The sequence below is a fragment of the Diachasmimorpha longicaudata genome, chromosome 13 (genome assembly GCF_034640455.1).
Source record: "Diachasmimorpha longicaudata isolate KC_UGA_2023 chromosome 13, iyDiaLong2, whole genome shotgun sequence".
In the NCBI taxonomy this organism is placed as follows: domain Eukaryota; kingdom Metazoa; phylum Arthropoda; class Insecta; order Hymenoptera; family Braconidae; genus Diachasmimorpha; species Diachasmimorpha longicaudata.
In genome coordinates, this window is record NC_087237.1 from 2,800,376 (window position 1) to 2,823,328 (window position 22,953).

At 40.0% G+C, this 22,953-nt stretch overlaps 2 protein-coding genes and 1 long non-coding RNA gene across 5 annotated transcripts in view; 1 reads left to right on the forward strand and 2 right to left on the reverse strand.

Annotated features, from left to right (window-relative positions):
* The window catches only part of LOC135168479 (3',5'-cyclic-AMP phosphodiesterase), a 78,811-nt gene that overhangs the window by 49,977 nt on the left and 5,881 nt on the right, over nt 1–22,953 (reverse strand). The window contains exons 2-3 of one of the 3 annotated variants that reach the window (XM_064132702.1): nt 20,806–21,076; nt 20,161–20,278 (exon numbers count right to left, since the gene is read on the reverse strand). In XM_064132702.1, the coding sequence (XP_063988772.1) occupies nt 20,161–20,278; nt 20,806–20,917 (230 nt within the window). In that variant the 5' untranslated portion in view covers nt 20,918–21,076. Of the gene's footprint in view, nt 1–5,256; nt 5,488–6,176; nt 6,681–17,161; nt 17,185–20,160; nt 20,279–20,805; nt 21,077–22,953 lie in introns of those variants that run through there. The other 2 variants (XM_064132706.1, XM_064132700.1) reach the window with 2 other exon arrangements.
* Nucleotides 345–4,902, forward strand: LOC135168477 (uncharacterized). Its single transcript, XM_064132693.1, has 4 exons — nt 345–2,074; nt 2,215–2,286; nt 2,363–3,964; nt 4,492–4,902. Exons 1-4 carry the CDS (start codon nt 734–736, stop codon nt 4,819–4,821), a joined length of 3,345 nt encoding a protein of 1,114 aa, XP_063988763.1. The 5' UTR covers nt 345–733; the 3' UTR covers nt 4,822–4,902.
* On the reverse strand, nt 6,984–12,814 carry LOC135168495 (uncharacterized). Its single transcript, XR_010300046.1, has 2 exons — nt 11,299–12,814; nt 6,984–11,102 (listed from the first exon to the last, which is right to left on the reverse strand). It is a non-coding gene; the product is annotated as an uncharacterized LOC135168495 (long non-coding RNA).

Genomic DNA, 22,953 nt, shown 5'->3' on the forward strand with positions numbered 1-22,953 from the left:
GAATGAGACGTTGACTGAGCCATTCCAACTAAATTTATTAAAAAATAAATAAAGCATTCGATGAGCTTCAAAATATCAATTGACATTATTTATCTACTTCTCTCAAATTGAGAAATTTCAAATCAAACAAAAACATCGAAGTTTCAATTTGCCTGTTGACAGAACTAAAAGTGAACCTCAACATCCCCTCAATTTTTAATTCTCCCTCAAACTGAATTTATTTTCCAACTGAATGTTTCCATTAGACCATCGACCCTGATCCGCTCATGGAGCCTCAATTAACAAACGTTCTGCGAGTTGTATCTGAAAAACGTGAGAAGTCTTTTGTTCCAGATTCTCCCGATTCCAGTTCCCCCAATTCCCCTCCCCCCAATGTCCTCGGAAACCTTAAAATGTGACGTTAAATATCCCATTGGCGTGGCAAAGTGTCAATGACCGAAGCTTGCGCGTCACTGGAAAAGCTCAAAACCGCGCTCTCTCTCATAGGACGGCTGAGGCCACGCTGCATATTTCAGCTTGAACAGTGACGTCACAGTTAACCTACATAGAGCCAAAGAGGGGTGTTGTACGTACTGTATCACGTCTACCTCGACCCCTGCCGTCGTCCCGCCGGCAGTCGCATGAAGTGATAACGCCTGCTTACGTTTCCAGCCTCGATTAAAAATCCGGTACGATACTTGAATGTTGCACCCTCCACCGTAGTCGAACAATATTCAACTTTAATTAAAAGGAAATGGCGAAAGTTGACGGAAGTGAGATGAATGGACAGCCGTACAGAGATGCTGATTCAAAGCTAAGTGAAGAACCCAATTGCCAGACCAAAGTGTCAAGTCGATGTCCGGAATTCTGTCAGCTGATCGCCAGACGAGAGACAAAGACGACTGAGTTATCAAAACGTGAGCGTGATTTGCGGAGGCGTTTGGAGATGCTGGAGTGCTGGCTACCAGCTGTGACACTGATGGGTGTGATGAGAGGTGATATGAAGGCTGATGACATCACCAGGGCCATTGATAAACAAGCAGCTGAGATGACAATGTCATGCATGTGTCCAAATTCTCGGCCGAGTCAGCACAGAGATGTGAGGATACGCGAGGCTGAGGAGAAGCGCAAGAAGGCGGAGAGGAGATTGGAGGAAGCGAGGAAGCTACTCCAGGAGAAGCAGAGAGCGGTCGATGAGCAGAACGAGAGGATTGACGAAGCCAAACGGAGGAAAGTCAAGCTCGAGGAGAGAATGAAGGAGTTGGAAGCGAAGATCTCGAGTACGAGTGGCTTGGATACCGCACCTAGTGCGGAGTCGGTTGTATCTATTGGTCCAGAGGAGCTGATGTACTTGACGAAGCTCGAGGAGCTGGTGAAGGCGGAAGCGGCGAGTAAGAAACAACTGGAGGATCTGGAGAAGCGTCAGGAGATGTACCTGAGAGCGCTGGAGGCAGCCTCGCAGATGTGCGGTGATGAGGAGCGTCACGAAAAGGTTGATGATTTGAAGAGTCAGCTGGAAGCCGAGGTCTCTGCCAATCAACAGTTGGTTGAGAGGATTTGCGAGTTGGAGGGCGAAGTGGAGACGCTGACGGGCCAACTCATTACGTGTAATGATGAACTGAAAACTTATACAGAGAGAAAATCAGTGGAGGCGATGATGGGAACCGAGCACAGCTACAGAGATATGGAGATGTCAGCGGTGCCGCATTTCAGAGAGGTTTCTGTTATTTATGACGGTACCGGGTTCTCTTCTGATGAAGGGATTGATGCCACTGTTCCAACTGAGACGAGAGAAACGTCTGTCACCATCGAATTTACAGAGCGAGCGGTTCAAGAGGTCATTCCTGTCCCGGAGTATGAAAATGCTGAGACAGCTACCGACGAAGAGTTCCAATTTATCGCTCCTGGGGAATCCATTTGGAGAAGAGAGAGCCCCCCATCACCGCTGATATACGGTAGTTCGGACTTGGGGATAAAATCCCGAACGACTAAATTCGATATTCAAACTCAGACGACCGAAGATTATATTTGCATTGAAATTCCGGAACTGAAGAGGTGGGAAACCTACATTGGAGAAGTTCGCAGAGTCATTTTGGTAATTATGAATTCTTCAACCCCTCACGCCCTTCTTTCATGTCAGAAGATACTTCTTTGTGTTGAAATATTTTCGTGTCCATCCAAAAAGAATTCCCACGAGAAACATAATCGTGCTGATCCTTTCTACGATTCCTGTAGATATGTCACACGTGCAGTTCAATGGATCCACAACTGCTGATGATACAGCAAGATATTAATCGTCGATTGGGGGTGAGATAGCCAGTCATCTCACAGCAGTCACTCATTTATTTTTCTTTCTCACGTGATCTTTCTTGTCACAATGTAGACGAGATTAATCGTTAGTGATGGCCATGATTCCCGTACATCCTGGGCTCGAGTGCCATCCGCAGCATCCAAGGCTGTATCTGAAGAGCAATTTGGAGCAGGTTCCACCTTGATGCCGAGAAGTCTAGATGTTTTGAAGGAATCAGGAAGTGTATTATTGAGCGGTGGAATTATTGGAGGAAGTCAAACTGCTCTCCCATCATCACCAGGATCTTTCCTGGCTCCAATATCAATGTCAACTCCTATGGAACATATGGGGAAGAAGGTGTCGAAGACATCTCTGATAGATGCTAGGCCCATGGTCAGGTCCATGGCAAAAATGATGGAGGAAATACTGGATGATGGGGCTGTCAGCGGCAGTGTCTCACCACCACTGTCGGTCCTCACAACGTCCACCGAAATGCTGAAGATATCGAGTAATGTATCATTGGATCTAGTAGCAGATGAAGTCAGTGGAGCTGGTCCACCAACACAAGCACAAATAATCGAAAAAATATTGAGTCCAAAGATTTCTGAAATTGTTGAAAAACCTTCGAGAATCGATGAGGGAATCATTTCGGTGACTTCTCCTGCGGAGATGGTGGAGAAACTATCGGCTGCTGATGAAACGAACCCAGCTGACCTGTTGACGTCGACAGTGTCTGCAACTCCAGTTGCAGTGTCACTTACTACGACTCGTCCAGTGACTAAAGGATCGCGGATCTCGCTAGCAGGAGCAGGACCAAGGGTAGCTCCTACAATAGAAGTGACCGAGGAAGTGTCTCTTGATGGGACTGATAGAGTTAGTGTTCCAACGGTATCGTCATCTCTGATACCTCCTTCAGCTAGGGAAATACTGGAGAAGTTATCGCCTCCGTTAGGAAGTGCGAGGATTTCCCAACAATCTGACAAGTCATCGAGAATCGGCATCACGCGAACGAAGAGCTCACACAGCAGTCACCTAGCGACGATTGATGGCCCTGATCATTCAGCTTCGATGGAGCGGGATGATTGGAGGGAAACGGTGCACAGGGGACAAATGATGGACGTGGACGAACGCTCAAATCTAAGGGTCCAAATGAAATCCATGGAGTCTGTTGATGCGATAAGTGTACCGAAGAGTGGAACAAGTCGGGAAATTGATGGGAGACAGGGGGCCATAGCTGAGAATGAACTAGAGGTAATTTCTGGACATGAAAAGAAAGAAATTGAAGACAAAAAGGAGATGAGTGATGAGAGAGAGCGGACAATCGGTGACGGGGGGGAAATTGTCGTGGGACAGATGATGGATGGAGGAGAACGAGGTGGAGATGTTGTCACTGACGGCGAGAAAGTGGTGGAGAAAATCATGACGGAGGGCGAGGTAAAAGCGAGAATGGAAGATGGTGGATGTGTAGGTGATGGAGAAGCTGGGGGTAGGGTAACACCTTCCGAGAACGACACCATTCAACCTAAGATCAGAGAAATTGGAGAATTGCGAACGAGATTGGAGGGCGTTGCTATTTCTGAGGGTGTCCTCTGTGAGGCTGGTGATTCATTGAAAAATGTGAATGATGGGAGCAATAAATGTCCAGTTACTTCTAAACTATCTTCTTGTATCTGTCACGCTTTACGACGCTGGCCGGTGAGTTTATAGCGGTGAAATTGAGATAGTCAATTGACGTTTGATACCACTGAAATTTCTCTTGGTTTTATAGACGTAGATGAAAGCTGGGGGGAAAATTATTTTGAAAATGCGGCTCTCGGAGAGGAAAAGCTTTTCCTTGATGTGGAGTAAAACGAGCTTAAATGGAATTCTGATGAATGACTCCTCTTTTCCTCAAGTTTTCTCTCTGTGTAGATATAATAATAATAATTAGTTTGACTTTTAAAGGAAAAGCGTACGGTTGCTGAATAATTAAAGAAATTATGAGCTTGTTCAGATCCATTAGTCGCCGAGTTAATGTGAAATCCGAGGCTCTGAATTACCAAAAAGTTGAGACATATAGATTACAAAATAATGAAACAACAAAAGCCTCTGATGAAAGCATTTTCACGGATAAATTCCCTGTCTTCAGTCGCATTCTTCGGATACTTTTTCCTAACCCACTTTCAAGACATTTCAATAAAACGTCAGAGAATTCACACATTTTGAATATTTCTCGTCTTCAGAGAATGACGCGAAAAGAATACCAACAGTCGAGGGAAGCCATAGGAAAAATTCCAATGCCAGTGCATAAATCGAAAAAAATTCACGGCTCAAAGACAGTGTCTAGTGCCACCATCGAGACCATTGAAATTCAGACGAATGTCAGTGGACTCAATGAAATACCGAGAGTTAGATCTGATGCTAGCAGTGATATGTGCAATATCTGCGAATGTGAACCCTGTGCATCTGTCAGTTCTACGAGTGGTGAAATGGAGACGATTGAATCGAAAAAACCAACTGTCGAGATGAAGGACCAGGGTGTCATGGCGAGAATATATAGAACCAGACGATAAAATTTATTCATGAATTTGTCGATAGATTCATGGTATAACTGTAACATCATCGGGACGAATGACGAATTTCAATCGAATGAAAACTATTAACGTGAAATTTTTATAAATATTTTACATATCAATATTTGTGATACCACATGGAATATTGATATTTTTCCCGAACCCCAGCCCCCAATTAATTTCCGGAGCGCAGTATCTTTCGGCACAATCTCACATTCTCCTTGAATTCCGGCTCACCTTCGCGGTGTCAACCAATCAGGAGTTCTTTAACATTTTTTAATTGCCGAACGTTGAAAAAAACTGGCATTTTATTACGACACATTCACCGGGCTCACTAATGAATCCCAATCAACAATTCAAATTGATCAAAGATCGCCAACTAATGAATCCATAAATTCCATATTTCTTTTAATTGTCTCGTCATCGGCAACTCACCGAACATTAGCGAGGGTGTGACGTCGGGATCGCAGATTGTGGTAGCCCCTCAGCTCACCGATGCTACCCTGCTCGGCCTGCATCTTCGCCTGAGCCGTGGCTGCCGCACTTGCGATCACGTGATGCTGATGACCCGTTGCACCCGACGTGGTGACGCTCCTGCGCGAACGCCACCCCGTTCTACTACCGGTACCGCCAGTACTCGGAGTCGGTGATTTCTTCTGATACGTCCTGCAAGGATTATCCCTCCGGTTTCAATTCACCATTTCATTTTCTCTCATTCTGACGAATAAAATCACTTGCTAATTCAATTTTTGTTTTATACGGTTACAGGGAGCGAAAAATATGACAAATTACATTTTGGGTAATTAGTATCTATTTTTGTCTCCGCGCACTCGTGTATTTTTCCCATAATTTTTATTGAACTGTAATTTTATTCGTCAGTAGAAGACGAACCGAATCTCAGGAAAAATTCCGGGGAGTGATCTGTATAGAGAACTTGCATTTGATTATTATTTTGAATTTTTTCTTGTGATGACGGTCCCCAAAAAGGGCATTTCCAAATTCAAAAATCACCAAAATAAAATGCTGGTTCTCTCCAGACCTCAACAATCGTAGCACAGACGATTGTCTGAACTCCACATCCCGTTTGTAGACATTTTTCAGACACAAAACATCACTCGAAAAACAAAAATTCGTCTAAATTTCCCCCCAAACATGTGGGTATTCGTATCGAAACTGATAAGGCGCCGTATTTGAATTTCCCGCGCTGACCATGAACACATGGAAATGACATCAACCAATGAAACCCGTCTTCTGCACTGCTTGTGCTTTTCACATATAACTTTTAACGACATAAAAAAAAAAGTGTCTGAAAAATCCCTTCAAATCTTCCCTCATCTGCACCCCCTACGAATTACCTCTCTCTCGTATGTCGACTCTCCTCATCGTCCTCCTCCTCAATATCGTGTAGTCGTGGACTCAGACGATGCTGCGTACCACCGTCCCTGTTGCAATCCTCCTGATGGCTTTTACCCGCAAAACATCCGGTAACTACTTCACTGACATTTTCCCTCCCATCACTGTCATCGTAATCATCATCATCATATTTACAGTGATTACTGTCATCATCACCACTTCTCTTATCACTCGACAGTACACCCTTGTAATGTTTACGACCTTTATTCTGATTACTTACTTGCAATCCAGCTGATTTTTTATTAGCAACACTAGCACCTGTGCACGCTTTAACCCCTGTGCCCGCACCGGGTGGCCCACGCCCGCCGCCGCCGGCGCACGGCAGGCAGCAAGACCACGCGCCCCCCACTTCGACACACAATCGACACTCAACGTCCAAACATTGACTGCATTTATCCCTGATAAATATCCAATGATTGACGCACTGATTGCCGTTTCCTCCAGGATGAATGTTCAATCATTCATGTCATCGAATTATTCGTTATCTCATCAAGATTATTTATATCGATGAGACTTGCCGTCTATCACCAGCCCCCACTACCACTGACACTTTAGAAGCTCTCCTCGAAAATTTCCGAAGCCTTCCTGCGGCCCCGGATCGGTCCTTTATTGCGATACGACTCGATCGATGACAGGGGGCACGATATTATCGACTGGACCGAGAGTCCCTCCATTGGAGGGCGGAACAATATTTTTTCCGGAGTTTCCAGCATTTCAAACACTTTTAACTCCTCCAGTGATATACGCCATTGATCATTAGTGGCGGGTTAATTGCGTTTACAGTCATTTTAATGATGATTCCCCGATTAATTTCTGTGGGAGTTTGGAGTGATACGAATACGGATTAGTCTAGAAATTTTTGGCGATTTTTTTTTTAAATGGAAGAAGGAATGATTAAAAATAGTTTTTGGGAGTTTTGTGGGTTTCAATGATCTGTGCATTAGTTTGCAGAAGAGTTGAAGCTTTCTCCTAAAAATAAACAGCGAGAAATCCTCTTACACATTCTCGGAGATTCGGGATAAAATAGAGCGGGAGATTATCCTATAAAATGTATTTTATTTCTTCAAAAGCTGGAGGAGATGGGGAAAATTGTTGACAGGAAAACAGGAATTTTCCGAAAATTAAAATCAAAGACGAAAACTAGTCTAGAATATTTATCGATTTTTTTATAAAGAAAAGAGAGAAGAGAATTGTTTCAAAGTGTCAACCGCTAAATAATATTTTATGTCACGATTTTTTTCGTATCTCAAACACTTCCCGTTTTTTCACTGATGATAACAGAAATTATTATCGATCAGTAACGATATTTATCTGCTCAGTGACCTAATAATGCTCATTCGATTTCGATTAACAGCTAAACCTTTTCTTTAGAGAACAAAGCAATTGAAAAAATGAAAAATAGTTGAGAAAATTATTCCAAGAAATTAATTAATGTCCTCGAATAAAATTAAGAGATAGGATTTTTTAGAGATTGTCACTTGCAAAATAATGAAGTGCCATGACTTCCCCTAGAAAATTCTCGGACGTTCGAGACGCAACAAAGAGTCTGGGAATTAGCCTAGAAAATTGATTGAATTTCGCGAGAAAGTCAGGGAGATGAGGCTAAAAAAAATAGTCGAGTATCATTTTCCATCTCCGTGGGTACTCGTTTTTCTCTGATAAGAACCGAAGGTAAGCGCGATCGAACCACCACCCCTCTTTCGAGACCACTCTCGTCACTCTACCCCCTCCTCCATCCGTCCCTATTCTCCCTTCAATCCACAGTACCCTCAACTCCCCTTCCTTTATACCTAACGGGCCTCGGTCTAATCGTTGGTCCAATATTATTATCCATCCCAGTATGATTGCGGGGATCCCTGTTTACTCAACTCCCAGGGATAAAACTCAATCAGAATAACAAACAAGTTTAACTTTTCCATCAACTCAACATTGAAAATTTATCATTCATCAGTTCTAGAAATGGAGATTTCTATTTTTACAGTTTTTTAAAAACAATTTTATCCTCGATTTCGCTTACGCAGAGACATGAAATATTAACGGACCCGTAAAACTCAATTTTAAACGTCTAAAAGACCCAAAACTGAATTATATTTTTTAAACGAATTTTCAATACTAAAAAAAAACAATTTCACCCTCAGTTTTACTTAAGCGTTGACGCAAAATATCAATGCACCTGGGAAAGTAAATTTTATAGATCGAACTGACACGGAATTGAATTTTGAAATGCACGGAGATGTCTCGATTTTATTCGTTTTTTATGAAATGCCGCACGAACTGCTGCCAGTATACCCTCTAACGTATTTCTATACTGTATTTAAACCTTTCTTATGTGTATTTATTTTTTATATTTGTACTCAAAGTTTGAAAAGAATTTTGATATTCACCAGAATTTTTTGCCTTTGTTATCCAATTTTTAAATTAAATGTTACGCAAATTCCCTTTAAAATATCGTCTCTCGTGTTTCTCTATTTTATTCCAACAATTCTTCTGTCTTTCTATTTTGAATATTTTTTCGCAATTCCCTTTATAAAAACGTCACACGGAATTGAATTTTGATCCAAAAAATGTTCTCCCTCTGTTTCTCAACATTTTTCGTCCACTGCAACCCGAACCCTTCGCAGCATATCCCCCCCATATTCCTCTGGTTTTTCGATTTTTGAATACTATTTTTAACAATAAAAAATAATAATAAACCGAGGCGTGACGCGAAATTGAATTTTGATATTGACGACAATTCCTCCCCTCTGTTCGATTTTTTCATCAAATGTCGCACGAGCCTTTGTAGAGTATTCTCTCGCGTATTTCCGGATTTAGCTCTAACATTTTTCCAGTACATTATCGACATTTGAAAATTATTTAAACATTTTTCTTTCTCATTCAATTTCTTTTCCATTTTCTTTCCCTCTTCGTATTTCACATTTTTCAAAAACAATTTCACCCTCAATTTCGCTCACGCACAGTCTCATGAATACCAATGCACCTGTGAAAAGTCAATTCCCTCCACCGAGAAGTGTCACGGAATTGAATTTTGACATTCACGAGGATTTCACGCTGTGATTCTGATTGTAAAAGGGAATGTTGCACCAACTCTTCGCAGACAGCCCTCAACCACTGAAACTCACAGTCGAATGGGCTTCCTTTGACCCGACAAAGGCCCTTTGCCTACTGATCCTACCGATATATCAGGTAATCACAGGGGCTGACGACTGGAATTGCATTGTCGTTGGCATGTGGAAATAATTGACAGGGCAAATTCCATTGGCAGTTTGATTCTATTTTTTTTTTTGTCTTCCGGCCTCCGATTGCGGACCCCGATGACGTATCACTCCAAGGACCGGAGACACTTGTTTCAGTTAATTTGTTTAAACAATGAAATTGGGGAATTGCCCGCCCGATCCGTCAGTATTGACGATGGTGGCGGCCGAGAGCCGACTGAACCCGACGGCTTTTCAGGAAAGGGAATGTTGCGCTGTACCTCCCGATAACACTGCCTCCCTCTGTCGCACCCGACGTTGGCCCGATACCACTGTCTTCACTCGCCGCCGCTTTCTGCCCCGTGCAGTGACGTAGCATCCGGAAAAGCGGAACATCTTCCGGGCGCCCAGGGACGGATTTTTGATTTTTTTTTTTTTTGCAATGGAGCAATTTTTTCTCCTTCTCCGCGTCTCTTTTTCGGAAATTAGGTCAGATCGATCTCTTTGATGAGTGGTCGACTGGAAATTCGGTACTCGTGGGGTTATTCTCATGTTTTTTTTTTTTCACCAGATTCGAGAAGACGTAGGGGAGGGAACCCCAGACGATGACGAAGTTAGAAATTATGGAAAATTAAAAATTAGGAATTGGCTTTTTGGGGGAGAATTTCATTTTTTGGAAGAGTTATTACGACGTACGAGCCCTTCCGCAAAATTTTGAGAGTGACAACGCTGTTTTGCCATGAAAAATGAGATAAAAATTTATAATAATATTATCACTATTTATTCTGGTAGGGTAATGGAAACTTTTAAATTTTAAAGATCAAAAATTCTAGTGTTATCGAATTTAAATTACAATGTCGAAATCTGTCGAAAAATGAAGGTACGTTGTGTTGCTAAAATTAAAGTATTTTCACCAGACAACAACATTTATCACTGAATTTCAAAACCTCTTCTGCGTTTCAAAAATAAAAAAAAGTTTTTTTCTCGTCTTAAAATACAACATTAAAAATATTTTCACTCAAAAAATCCACAAAAATATTATAATTTTCAGTTTCTCATAAAAAAATGTGCGCAGGGGCACGTAAACAGACCAAGCCAAGCTAACGAAATTAGAAATTATGAGTTTAGCTTTTGAATATTCTTTTTTTAGACCCTGTATTTTCGCCACTTTGTTTATTTATATTGTTATGGGAATTCGAGATCAATTGGGGTCTTCAAACTTATCACTTGGCTCGCGTTTTGAGTGGAGTACAGGGCGGGGGAGGTACGGGGGAGGTATATACCAAGGACAATAGCGAAAAATAGGTGAATATCAACATAGAATTTAATATACACCGAGCACCGGAGGGTGTCTGGAGTGAGGTTTGGCTTATTACACGCGGTTAATACGCCGGGATAAATCGTTTTTGCACGCTCACGTAGGCTAGAAATAGAGACAACTGCGGGATCTTCCTTTTCCAACTCATAAAGCCATCACACTTGCTCACACCATTTTTTTACCCAGCTTTGCCGGTGAGCGGAAAATTCAACAAAGTTGCCAAGTTATTATTAATTTTGAAATTATTCTATATTTTTGGTAGTGGATACGGAGGGCTACCGAGCACCAGGTGCATTAAAGATTATGTGGAAACATGTTTTATACGACAATGCCACAACTCAGATGATATTTATGAACTGTAAACCAATAAAATTGAATAAAATTATTCTCCCAATATTTTACTATTGCATAATTACTACGACTGACACATCCACAAAAGCGTTTGGATTTTTGCCTGCAATAGCATGATTTTACAATGAAAATGGAGAGATTCAAATCAATTTCTATTGGATTATCGATAGGGATTGTCTCAATAATCTAAAAACTATTTACCTATCGGCTTTAATTATTTATTATAATCGCAGGAGGTATATCTTTCTGGTATGATATCTCCAGATCAACTGACTCTTAGTGACCAAAGATTTCACACCCTAGACCCATTTGACAAAAGGCCCTGTTGGATTTTTCATGAAATAAATAGAAAACAAAAATTAATCTTATTCTCCTGAGTGTTTATACTTGAATTGAAAAACATTTTTATGGGTTGGAATTCTGAGAAGTGTGAGGTATCATGTTTATGTTTGATTTTAAGTATGTGGACAAAGTGGAATGAATAGGACTCTTTGAGAGCATGAGACTAAAATGTCCAGGGTGTTGTTTCCCTTTGTAGATCTAGTTAGTTCCTCTAGGGAATCGGTACACAGCGGATGTGTCTTCCGAGCACTATTATTTGAGTTAAATAATAAAGAAGGAAATAGTTACAATTATTTCCAGGATATTATTATTTCTAATAACCCATTTCCAATAGGTCCTTGTTCATTCATTCCTTTCTGTTTCTCTCTGGGTCTATTCATTAAAACCATTCTAAACATTTTGGTACTATTCGGAGAAAAACTATAAAAACTATAACATACTGAGATGGACTGAAAACAGCTATAGACAGACGATTCATTTTTGTCCACACATATCAATAATTTCTCTCAATAATTTCAAATGAAAGAAATGAATTAAAAACATCAGGTAAATTTTAAACATAAATTCTGCAAATTCGGGACTTAAAAAAATTCTTCCCTCACATGAGAAATCCCATTCTCGCAAGGACTCAGTACCTGACACAGGTCCGTCACTCTCTCAGGTGCAAAAAAAAATATCCAAAGTAAAAGAGAAGTACAAATGAAATCAATAATGAGAAACTGAAGAGATTGAGTGCCGGATGGTGGAGCAGCAGCTGGCTAAAAGACAGTTGAGGTGCCCACCACCAGCTATATCTCGAAGGGAGGTCGATATAGTGTCGAACGCGTGCGCGTTTCGACAGCCGGCACGCTCAAAGGCCTCGATCCTCGCCTCTATTTTTCTACCTTCACCTTTCGTTGGTAATTCCCCATATTTACTCATGCCTGTGGCCCCGAAAGAAAATATAAAATCCATCCCCAATTTCGTCAATCCAGAATACATTGAGAGAGAACGGGGATGAGAATGTGAAAGTTCCTCGACAATTGCATTGACAAAACATCAAAATTATATTCACCAAACTATTGCGATCGCCGCAAATCAAAAATTTATCGTCAATACGATCAGAATATTTTTATATTGATAATTAAAAATATCCAAATTTATATGAACATCCAACAAATTGTTTGAATTGGTATAGAATTCACTAATTAGTCATTTAAAAAATTTCATTGAAAGAAATAAAAATATTTACGTTAATTGTGTCGTCTTTACGGATTTACGATAGAATAATGATTCTCATGGCATCGCGTTAATTAACGTAATATGATTAATAGGCCGAGCTGGTGGCATGACAATGGGCATGGAATATCCATTTTGATGTGTTTGGGGTTGTATTATGTACCTGTCCCACTTTACAGTTTGGGGGTAAAATGCTTGATGGAGACCTGAAAATGAAAGGGAGTTTGCAATTTCGAGTTAGAGAGGCACATTGTGTTGGTTATAACCTCGCTATAGAACGAAACGCAACAGGCAGCCAATCAATAACCGACCCAGAGTGTCTAGGTGCGACTTGGCCAACTCTTCCAACTCGGCCTTCTTTTTTTCCTTGATTCGATCGAATGCATACAGTGGAAGGAAAAAAATGTGATTAAGGTTTGGGAAATTAGATTTGTCAATTTTTCCCTCACCAGGGAAAATGGAATTGGAACCGTATTTTTTTTGTCACGTTCAGACCGGAATTTACACGAGAGGGTAAAAGAAGATTCATCAGACACCAAATTTTACATTTTAATTATTCAGGATATTGTCTCCAATTTTTTTCAATGCCACCCCAATGTCAGGATAATGCTGATCGAACGTTAAATAACACCTCGAAAAATCAACACCAACTACTAGGAAGTTAATTGGTAAATGGCCCGTCTCCACGCCAATCGAGAAATAAAAATAACGACTAAACACATATCCGAGGAAACCACCTACAACCCTGTCAACCCCCAGATGTGTTTGTAACGTCAACTGACAGAATGATGGAGCAAGTTATGGAGTACCATTGAGTAGCCAGAAAATTTCTGATTCCTCGTCACCACCATCGATTTATCCCTCCCCGATGCCCGAACGCCAGAACAACCATAAACAAACCACCCCTAAAATATCATCACAATTTTTGTTTTCAATATTTCATAGCCTCATCAACTGGAATGATCCCCTTAACATGTCTGACGTCGTTCACACGTACAACCGGAAATTTCTGTGAATCTCGAATGACCCCATTTCCACCCTCATTCCACAGTTCACCCCAAAGCTATTCATAAAATCAATGAAGAAGCAAATAAAAACACTCCCTTCATTATCCCATTTCACTCGAGTGGCCTGTTTTTACAATCCTGTCCATAAAAGATGAAAGCTCCTTCGAGTTGTTTTATGTCGAAATGTATCGATACCACTGGACTAAGACTCTACTTGTCATTGGTCAACGAGTAATGTGAAGTTGGTGGTGAAAACTGCGGAGCTTTTCTCCCTCTATTTCAATAAAAAAAAATTTTGAAAATCATCTTAAAATCCAAATTTTCCGTCAACTCCCCACTCACGACCAACAACATTGTTTTCCTGCTTCAAACATTTTTATAAGATGCACATAAGTCCATAAACTTTCGTCGACACGAAATTCAAATGAAGTACGACAAACTTTTCACAAGTAAATGAAGTGTATTCACTGAATTGAATAAAAAACCTCGGGAATCAATGCATTTAAATGTCATCTGGAATCGATCAACTCCCCTCGATTATTTTTAATGGGAAAACTTCTATGAGAAAACTCAACTCTCTGAACACATGCAAAACAGAAAAAAAAGCATCCTAATGACTGAAGTATCCGCTCAGCAGCGCAATACCCCGACAAAGCGGTATTATCACATTTTTTATTTCAGAGTTCCATAAACCGTCACTATGCACTCTACTCGACGATAATATAATACCCATCGCGGTAATAATAATCCAGTGGTAAAGTGAGACCGCAAGCTTACTGGTGGACAGAAAAGAGGGGCCGCGGACAGGCGTGATCAATGAGCTTTTAAATAATTCCATGCCTACGACCCAGTTAACCAAACATCGATCGTCAACAATGGGTCGTATTTTTTAAATGAATAGAAAATTACGCACGAAATTTTGTAAATTACCGGGAGACGGGTCAGTGCTTTTGATTGAAACTGCTGCGACTGGGGGAGGGGACGATTTCCCCGGGGGTGTATACTTCAATTGAACTGTGAGATGCAGCATAACCTGGTATTTTTATTTTACCAAATAAACACAATTGACGATTTTCATAAACAGATATGTCAAGGATTAAAACGCTCACAAAGCTTCCCAGGAATCTGCCTGCTATTCCCAGGAGCTTTTTGTTGACCCAAAAGAAGAATACAATTTCTTCCACCGGGAATTCACCTTTTCATTCTCGAGGAGCCCTATTTTTTGTTAACGACTGGGACTCAATATTGCAAATTGAGTTTAAATATTTAATTTGGCCCTGGCAATGCGGCACGTCAATATTTGAAGTGCGGGATTACATTGATGAGATGAGCTGTAGATTAACTGAATTACTGCGTGAGCTAACTAAAAATTGATAAGAGCATTAAGTAGGAACTGTTACCAGAGTAGAACCAAACATGGAATTCCAAAATTACCGTTCATGATTATCTTCTAAAAGGAACTAAATATTAATTAATTAAAATTTCTTCCACTGCCTTTTAATAAATTATTTGTTTACTGTCAAACGAAAATCTATCCGTCAGTTGAAGAAAAAAATTTCGTGACCCCCAATGGAAAATTCCGGGAACGGAAAATGGAAATGATTTTCCGGAATTTTTTACAGAAATGGAAAAGAAGAAATCTGCAGAGTTCAGGTAATTTTCTGGCTCAACAAAAATGGGGGAATCACAGCGACCACTAACGAATGCTTAAGTAAACCGCAACACAATACAAAATAATTAATAATTCTCCCTCCATTGCCAACATTATAACCGACTCGATCGAGCGTCGGTAAAGTAAACAAAATTTTGTAGCTATTGCATGTTGGTAAGTGTGGAGGTGTCCCAGGGAGATACATCATTACACCCGGATCTGAAAGGGATTTGCGGTGGAGATGAAAGAGAATCCCACATCCCGGATGTAATAACCCAGACGCCCGGGGGAAATTGATAAATTTTATATTACGATAAGAATTTTTTCTGGAAGTGAAGAGAATCGATCTGATAGTCAAAGGTCCGCATTGCAGAATCGTTAAGGGCTCGATCGAAACGCGGACATGAGGGATGGACTTCATGCACATTCTATAGTCAATTGTGAAAGATGTGTACATTGAAAATTACTCGCGTTAATTATTATGTGCCCTCAGTAAACATGTGGATAATTACATTTTTTGCGCTTAAGTCTATTTGATTTTGGCAGCAAATTGGCAATTTCCCTTTGAATGGATTCTCTATTAAATTTTTTAATTATCACACTTCAAGTAAATTATATTTGACACATTTGAACTTCGGGGAGTGAAAAACTCTTGCGTCATAATTTGATCCAAACCTTTTTCCCACAATTCACCCCATCCAATTTTTCCCATATTTTTTTTTTCTCTCACTCTCTCCACGCGAAGCTTTTTTTGTCCTCGTAGTCCGATATTTTTTGTGTGTGAGAAAATTGTCCATGGGGGATTGGTCTAGTACATCGGTCGGGTCAATACATTGAACGAAAAGACCCCGAAGATTCGAACACCGGTCTAACTCTCGGCAAAGTGGTCTGGGGGTTATTACCCGGTAAAGTATCTCGTGCAGTTCGTGTGCACCGTAAACGGCCCCCAGAGGAAGTCCTGCAACGTGTCACGGCATCAACTGCATGGGGATATATTGCGCTGCAGGGGTATTTTCCCAGAACGAAGAGAAAACGAATTAAACTCCATGAGAGTTGCAGGGAGGGAGAAAAAAAAAATATGAGAAAGTCCCTTTTAAATGGTCTGTGCTATTCCTTCAGCGATGGAAAAAAATAATGAGATTTTTTTTCTCTCTGTGTTACCTGCGCTGATTGAAATACGAAGGTTTTCAGAAACTTTTCGAGGAACATTTTTCGATTAATATTCTGATGGGGGGGTGAGGTAGCGATGGCGTTCATGTTTTTTTAACAAGAGTCGAGGGAAATAAATGCCGATTTTTTAGGGGAGCGGGTTCGCATTTTCCCGAATGCGAGGGTCTCAGCAATTGCTCGTGGTTCCTCATTCAAAATTTAAATGGAGAAAATTTCCTACACGCGCCGATACATTATTGACAGGATGATACGATAAAAAAAAACAAACGATGGCCGAGATGAATGGCAAGGGGAATATTAATGAATAATTTTGAATCTTTGGAAAATGGCCTTCGCTTTCCGCATCTCTAGATGAGTTTCATTAATTATTGAGAGAACTACCTACAAAATTCAGTGAGACTTCATGAGGAAAAATTTTACGGAGAGAGTTGTGAAGACTGTACAGAAGAAAAAAAGCTCTAGCTCAGTCGTCCGTTTGCGTTATTTACGTTGTTATTACTCTTAAACCAATTTCCCAGGTTTTCCCAGTGAAAAATAAGCATCTCGTAACTCTAAACCACCAAAGCCCCGGTCTCCATCATCCTCCCGGTCATTACCATAGTGATAAAATCCATCAGAAGTTCCTTAATAAACATAAAAAATGTCCCCCCCCCCCCGCTTTAAAAAGCTCTCCTACCTTCTGCAGTGGCTTGGCGCAACGGGCCAGCTTCGCCTCGTTCGCAGTATGATGGGCTGCATGCGTCCAACATTACCCAGCAGTGGTGCTGACGACTGTCCCCGGTATTTTTTCCCCCACAAATGTCCACACGCTCCCCCACCATTCCCCCCAGCACTGGTTCCAGCAGCGCCAACATCAGGATACGGACCACTCTCACTGCAAGCTCGCCGTGACAACATCTCACGTTTACCCTTGTCGTACCGCATTATTAGCAAAATTGTCCCCTTGAGAATGACCCGAGCTCAAAACACCATTTAATATCCATTAGGCATCATCGATCATACCACCACTGTCTTCACGTCACAATATTTTCACTCTTCGCACGTGTAGAATTTCTCTCACAAATCACACTATCCAGGATGAATAAAAAATCTTAATATGAAAATAATATTTCTCGATATTAATTCGATTTCTGGATATTAAAAATAACTTTAATAAATCGTACGCTTAATGATTGCATCACTCTAGATATCAGTAATTAATTATTGATGGAGTATTAATTTATAGGAAGCGTGTCAGAAAATTACCCGGTAAAAAAACATTTTTCTAATAGATTGGATGAATTATCTATCCTTAATTACCCGGCAAAATGTATCTCCCACCGTGAAATTAAGTGTTCCCCCGGGGGGAATTTATTTGAAATCAATAAATTCTTTATTTCGTGTAATCAAAATATTTATGTTGTCGTTAAATTAGTTTCATTAATTTTTCATGGAGATATTGCTACATTTAATGGATAAAATTCACCATTAATTGATGAAATAAAAATTTATTGTTCGAATTTAATTAATTTCGGGCCTTTTTAATCAAAATGAAAAATCCCACTTCCACTTCCACAGCTTCGACAATTCACCGAGAGAAACGCTTTATCCGAATAAAATGAATTGATTTCAATTCAATAAATCGTACATGCGATTCTGATAGAGAATTCATTTGTCTCCAACGAATCATCTATTTATCTCGTACAATCAACGCATCTCCATTGAAATAAATAAACGCGTTTATCGATTGCAAGCACAAATATGGTGCAAAAGAAAAAATCGAAATTGTTTAAATAAACATCAATTCGATAAACTGCACAAATCCTCGGCCCATCCCAATCTAGCAAATACCATTTTTATTTTCAGGCTCACTCAAGCTTGATTTTTATCTAGAGGGTTTCACCCACAAATGGTGTTTTAAAAATAACAAAGGATTTTCATAAACCCGATAAAGACTTCATCACTAGATAACAATCAAATAGTCTTGTAAACGGGGGAGAAAAAAATTTTCTTTACAACTGGTAATCTGTCAGTTGAATCGAACGAATGGAACGTCATGAATTAATTATTCATATCGTGTAATTATGCGATCATTTTCATTTGATAAATGTATGAATTCATTCGTTTTTAGCTGGTGACATGTGGATACGAATAAAACTGTCACAAATAAAGAGTTTTATTCGATTGAACTGCGTCATTTCTCGGTAATAAAAAATTATTTCAGTGGAACAACGACATTTTACTGACTTGTAATAAAACTTTTATTCAAATCTCCATTTTCTACTTACGCTTTTGGTTATAAAACAATTAATTAAACAAGTTTAAAAATTCAAAGGTAAAAAAATTATTTGATCGTGATATCTTTGATAATAAATAAACTAAAAGTGCAAATAAATTAATAACTATTTCTTCAACGATTTAATCTCAAGAAACATTATTTTCAGTTTCAATTTAATTCTCCTGCGGACGTAAAGATAAATCTCATGTAATCTCCCTCCCGATGCCGCACAAAAAAAGATAAAACATTGATCATTACCGGATCAATAGAAACCAGTGCTTACAATTTTTATCGTCCGAAGCCACTGGATATGTCACAAAAGCACTCGCGCGATAATAAAAAAATTAGTATCATCGGTAAGATTATCGATCGTCTGTCTAATTAAGCCGGATGATTCAGTATTTTATCACGAAAAGGGTATTAATGATCAGTGCAAAATGTCCGATCATCGCGTAATTTCTATTTCCCTAGCGTTTCGAGAAAAAGGCGAGAGGGTAGATCGATGATTTAACAGGTGTCAATGACCCCCAACAATAGCCCACATTTTGTCTGACCTCATCCGTCTTATTTTCACTAGATTTCCGTACTCAATTACTCGGATACATGAGATGATTGAAATTATCGGGGGGAACGCGAATTAAGCCGGAATATATCGCGGATTAAATATTGTGCGTAATACGAGATTGACGTGTGGACCGGGTGAGTGACACGTGCCGCCGGGGTCCGACCACTGTCTGACCGCTTCCCCTGTGTTTCTATGATCACGCGGTAAACCACGACGCCAGTGGAGCACTTATAGTTGCGCGGGGAAAGAGAGGGGGATTGTTTTGTGGATGTATTTAGGGGTTGTGGGTGGCAACGCTGCGACGGATGTTTTTTCAAGCTTCAGGGGGGAAATAACTTGTTATCGAGTCTCGGGGGTTATCAGGGGTGGTTGACGGGAGGGTGGAGGTCACTGAGAGTGGAGAATTCCTGCACTTAAGGACTTACCCGTCGAGGGTAAGTCCTTAAGTACAGAAAATGTGGAGGTCGGTAACAGGGGAATACCGCGAAAAAATTCCCTTTTAGAATTTTAAGATCGTGATCTTCGGGGATTTATTGACGATTGATTGATTGATTGGCAACTCGCAATTTTGTTTAGACATGTCTTTAGAAGATTCATTTTTTTCAAATATCTTTTTCTGGTCGATCTGGCCGGTCCCTTCCGAATGGAATAGACTTTTAAAAATTCCTGAGGGCCTCGAATAATTGCTAATTTCCTCAGGAATTCAATACTATCGAATTTGAGACCCTGTTTTTTGTATTGTTTCTCTGGAGATAAATGATTTCCCACCCCAGTCACTTGTTGATACCTCTCCACTCGCAAGTTCAGAAGAGTAATGTCGCAATCTCCCCCTATCATCCATAATATAACTCACCTATGTTCCGGCCATTCTCCATCGGTTGTGCTGGTGGGCGCCGAAGTACTGCGACTGGGGAGACACAATCTCGGTCCAATTTTCAGTGTCATGGGACGTCTCCGACGAAGGGTATAATCTGAAAAGAATTACTAGCTGAAGATCGAGATAAAAAAGTACATGGGTGTCCAAAAATAATAGAAAAATATGTTTTTTGTCAGTGGTGCTACATTGATCCCATGTTGAAAAGTGGCTTCTCGTTTATTTGTAAACGAAAAGACTTTTCGTTTGCGTACAAGTGCGAAAGGGTGTTTTAACTCGTGAGATTGACAGACCTCGTCTTCATCTCGAGTCAACAACTTCGCACTCGTATTTCAAGATGTTGAGGAAAGCTTCAAAGTTCAAAGACATATTTTTCTTTGCGTTAGTGCCACCAATTCAATTTTCGCATTTAAATTGAATCTCGCGTGATAAACAAAATATTTATTTCACCGAAAAAAAATCAGTGACAGGTCCCTAAACATAAAATCTTGCTCCTTGAAATAATCTTGTACAAAGGTCTAATTTACAAGAGAATTCGCACAGCAAAAAGCATAAAAGGCGGCAAAAAAGACGTCTACGAGGACTAAGAGCCATAAACTGAAGAGGAAAATAACCAAGTCTTACCATTGGCGGAGCACAGGGAGTTCCGACCCTGGAATGCGTAGGGGGACAAATATTGGGGTGAATTGATGGGGGTTTGTTGAATCCCTTGGCTCGATACCATCGTAGACGGCATTGCTTGACGCCACCAGAGACTAATCTTCTTCTCTCTCTCTCTCCCTCTGAATCCTTTTTCTTTCAGTAGTTTCTTTATTTTTTTTCCCCTATTTTATTGGTTTCCCGTGAATCCACGGCTCATCATCCTTCAATCGCACTCGTCCCTCCGCTCTCTTATCTGCAAATTGCGAAGGAAGAAGATTAGAAAAACACTTGGATTTTCTGAGTGTTGTAAAACTTGATTAGTTTTACCCCCTCCCACAGCTTGATTAGACATTATTCCTCCTATAATTCATGAAATTCTCAATGTATTGAAAAAATATTTGTTCATTATTTACCCACCATCATTAACCAACTGTAAAATACACTTATAATTCAATTATAAATTCAATTACAAATTCAGTCGAATGGCTACTGAATAATTAAATGAGAATCCCCGGTCTTTAGCTATTTACTCCATCAAATTATGGGAAAATTCCCAATACTAAAACAACAAAAATAATAAATTAAACTAAAAAATAAATTTCCCTCCAAAATAGCGAACCGATGGACTCTATCAATTGATCCCTTTCTTCCTAATTATTCACCCTGTACCTTTTATTTTTAATCATTACTAAACGACCCACCACTATTTCGACACGCGAACTAAATTAAACCAAAGCTTCTTCGCCTTTGCGACAGAATGAATAGAATCCATTACCGTGAAATTGAATTCAATCTAACGGATAATGAATATCAATGCCCTTCCCCCCCCCCTATTTTTTTCTAAACTATCCGAAATGGAGATTGATTATTTCCGGAGAAAAAAAATCGTTAACAGGGTTATCAGTGGCAGGCATTCTCCACTCACGTTGTATAATGAAATTAACAAACATTTTGCATTAAACTCGTTGTGCCGGTACCAACCAAGACTGTCAATGCCCACACGACAAATTGTGCGCAAATGCCCATTGACGTCACACACAACAGAGTAGCCAGTTAATAAGGGGTAAAAGAGAGGGAGTGGAAGGGGTTGGAGGTGGTAAGAGTGAAAAAGACACCCCTGTTCACAGAGGAGTACTATTTGCACATGGCATTGAGTGACTTCATTAATTAAAATGTCAACAGAGAGGAAGGGCCAGGGGTGAAAGGGAATGTAAAGGTCTCTCTCAATCCACTTCCCTGTTTCAAACTATCGACGAGTCTGGACAATTTTTCATTGAGGTAAATGTCTACGAATCAGCTAAAAGATCATTCTCCGACGGCCCATTGGCTTTCAAAGGTCAATTTATAACGTACTTAACGCTCAGAGTGATGTGAGAATGGCAATTGACTTGCAGGAGTGAATTTTAATCAGTGAAATTCAATTAGGTGGAGACACGGGGGGTGGAAGAGGTGGATTGGATAAGAGGAAATTTCCATGGAGGTACAGGAAGCATATACGTCTTAGTCATGAGTCGATAAATCGAATTGGAAATATAGTTTCATTGGTGACGATTTTTCCGAAAAGTGTGGATGAACAGATCTGTTGGATTTTTCATGAAATAAATAAATAGAAAGCAAAAATCAATTTCATTCTCTTCTGAGTGGTTATACTTTAAATTGAAAGAAACATTTTTATGGACTGGATGGAGTTCTGAGAAATGTGACGTATGATGTTTAGGTTTGATTTTAAGTATATAGACAAAGTGGAATGAATAGGACCGAGAATAGGACTCTTTGAGGGCATGTGACTAAAATGTCCGAGATGTTGTTTCCCTTTGTGAAGGTAGTTAGTTCCTCTAAGGAATCGGTACAGAGCGGATACGTAATAAAGTAGATAAAATAGTTTCAATTATTTCCAGAATTATTATTTCTAATAACCCATTTCCAATAAGATTTTTAGATCTCTTCAAGCTCATCTTTGGAAGCTTCGTCTAAATATTTTTGAGAGACAGGCCAAGGACAAATATTTGACTACCTTGATATGTATTTAAGGGCTTTTTGGTCCAATATAGACGGGGAGGAATGGAACCTCGAAAATTAAGTTTGGATTTTCAAATTAATCCTCTCCTTTTTTCCGCACACATTTGATTG

Coding starts and splice junctions, on each gene's coding strand:
- LOC135168477 (XM_064132693.1), top strand. CDS start 734: ATGGCGAAAGTTGACGGAAGTGAGATGAATGGACAGCCGTACAGAGAT. Junction 2,075..2,214: donor AAGTTCGCAGAGTCATTTTG/GTAATTATGAAT, acceptor CGATTCCTGTAG/ATATGTCACACGTGCAGTTC. Junction 3,965..4,491: donor ACGCTTTACGACGCTGGCCG/GTGAGTTTATAG, acceptor TCTCGTCTTCAG/AGAATGACGCGAAAAGAATA.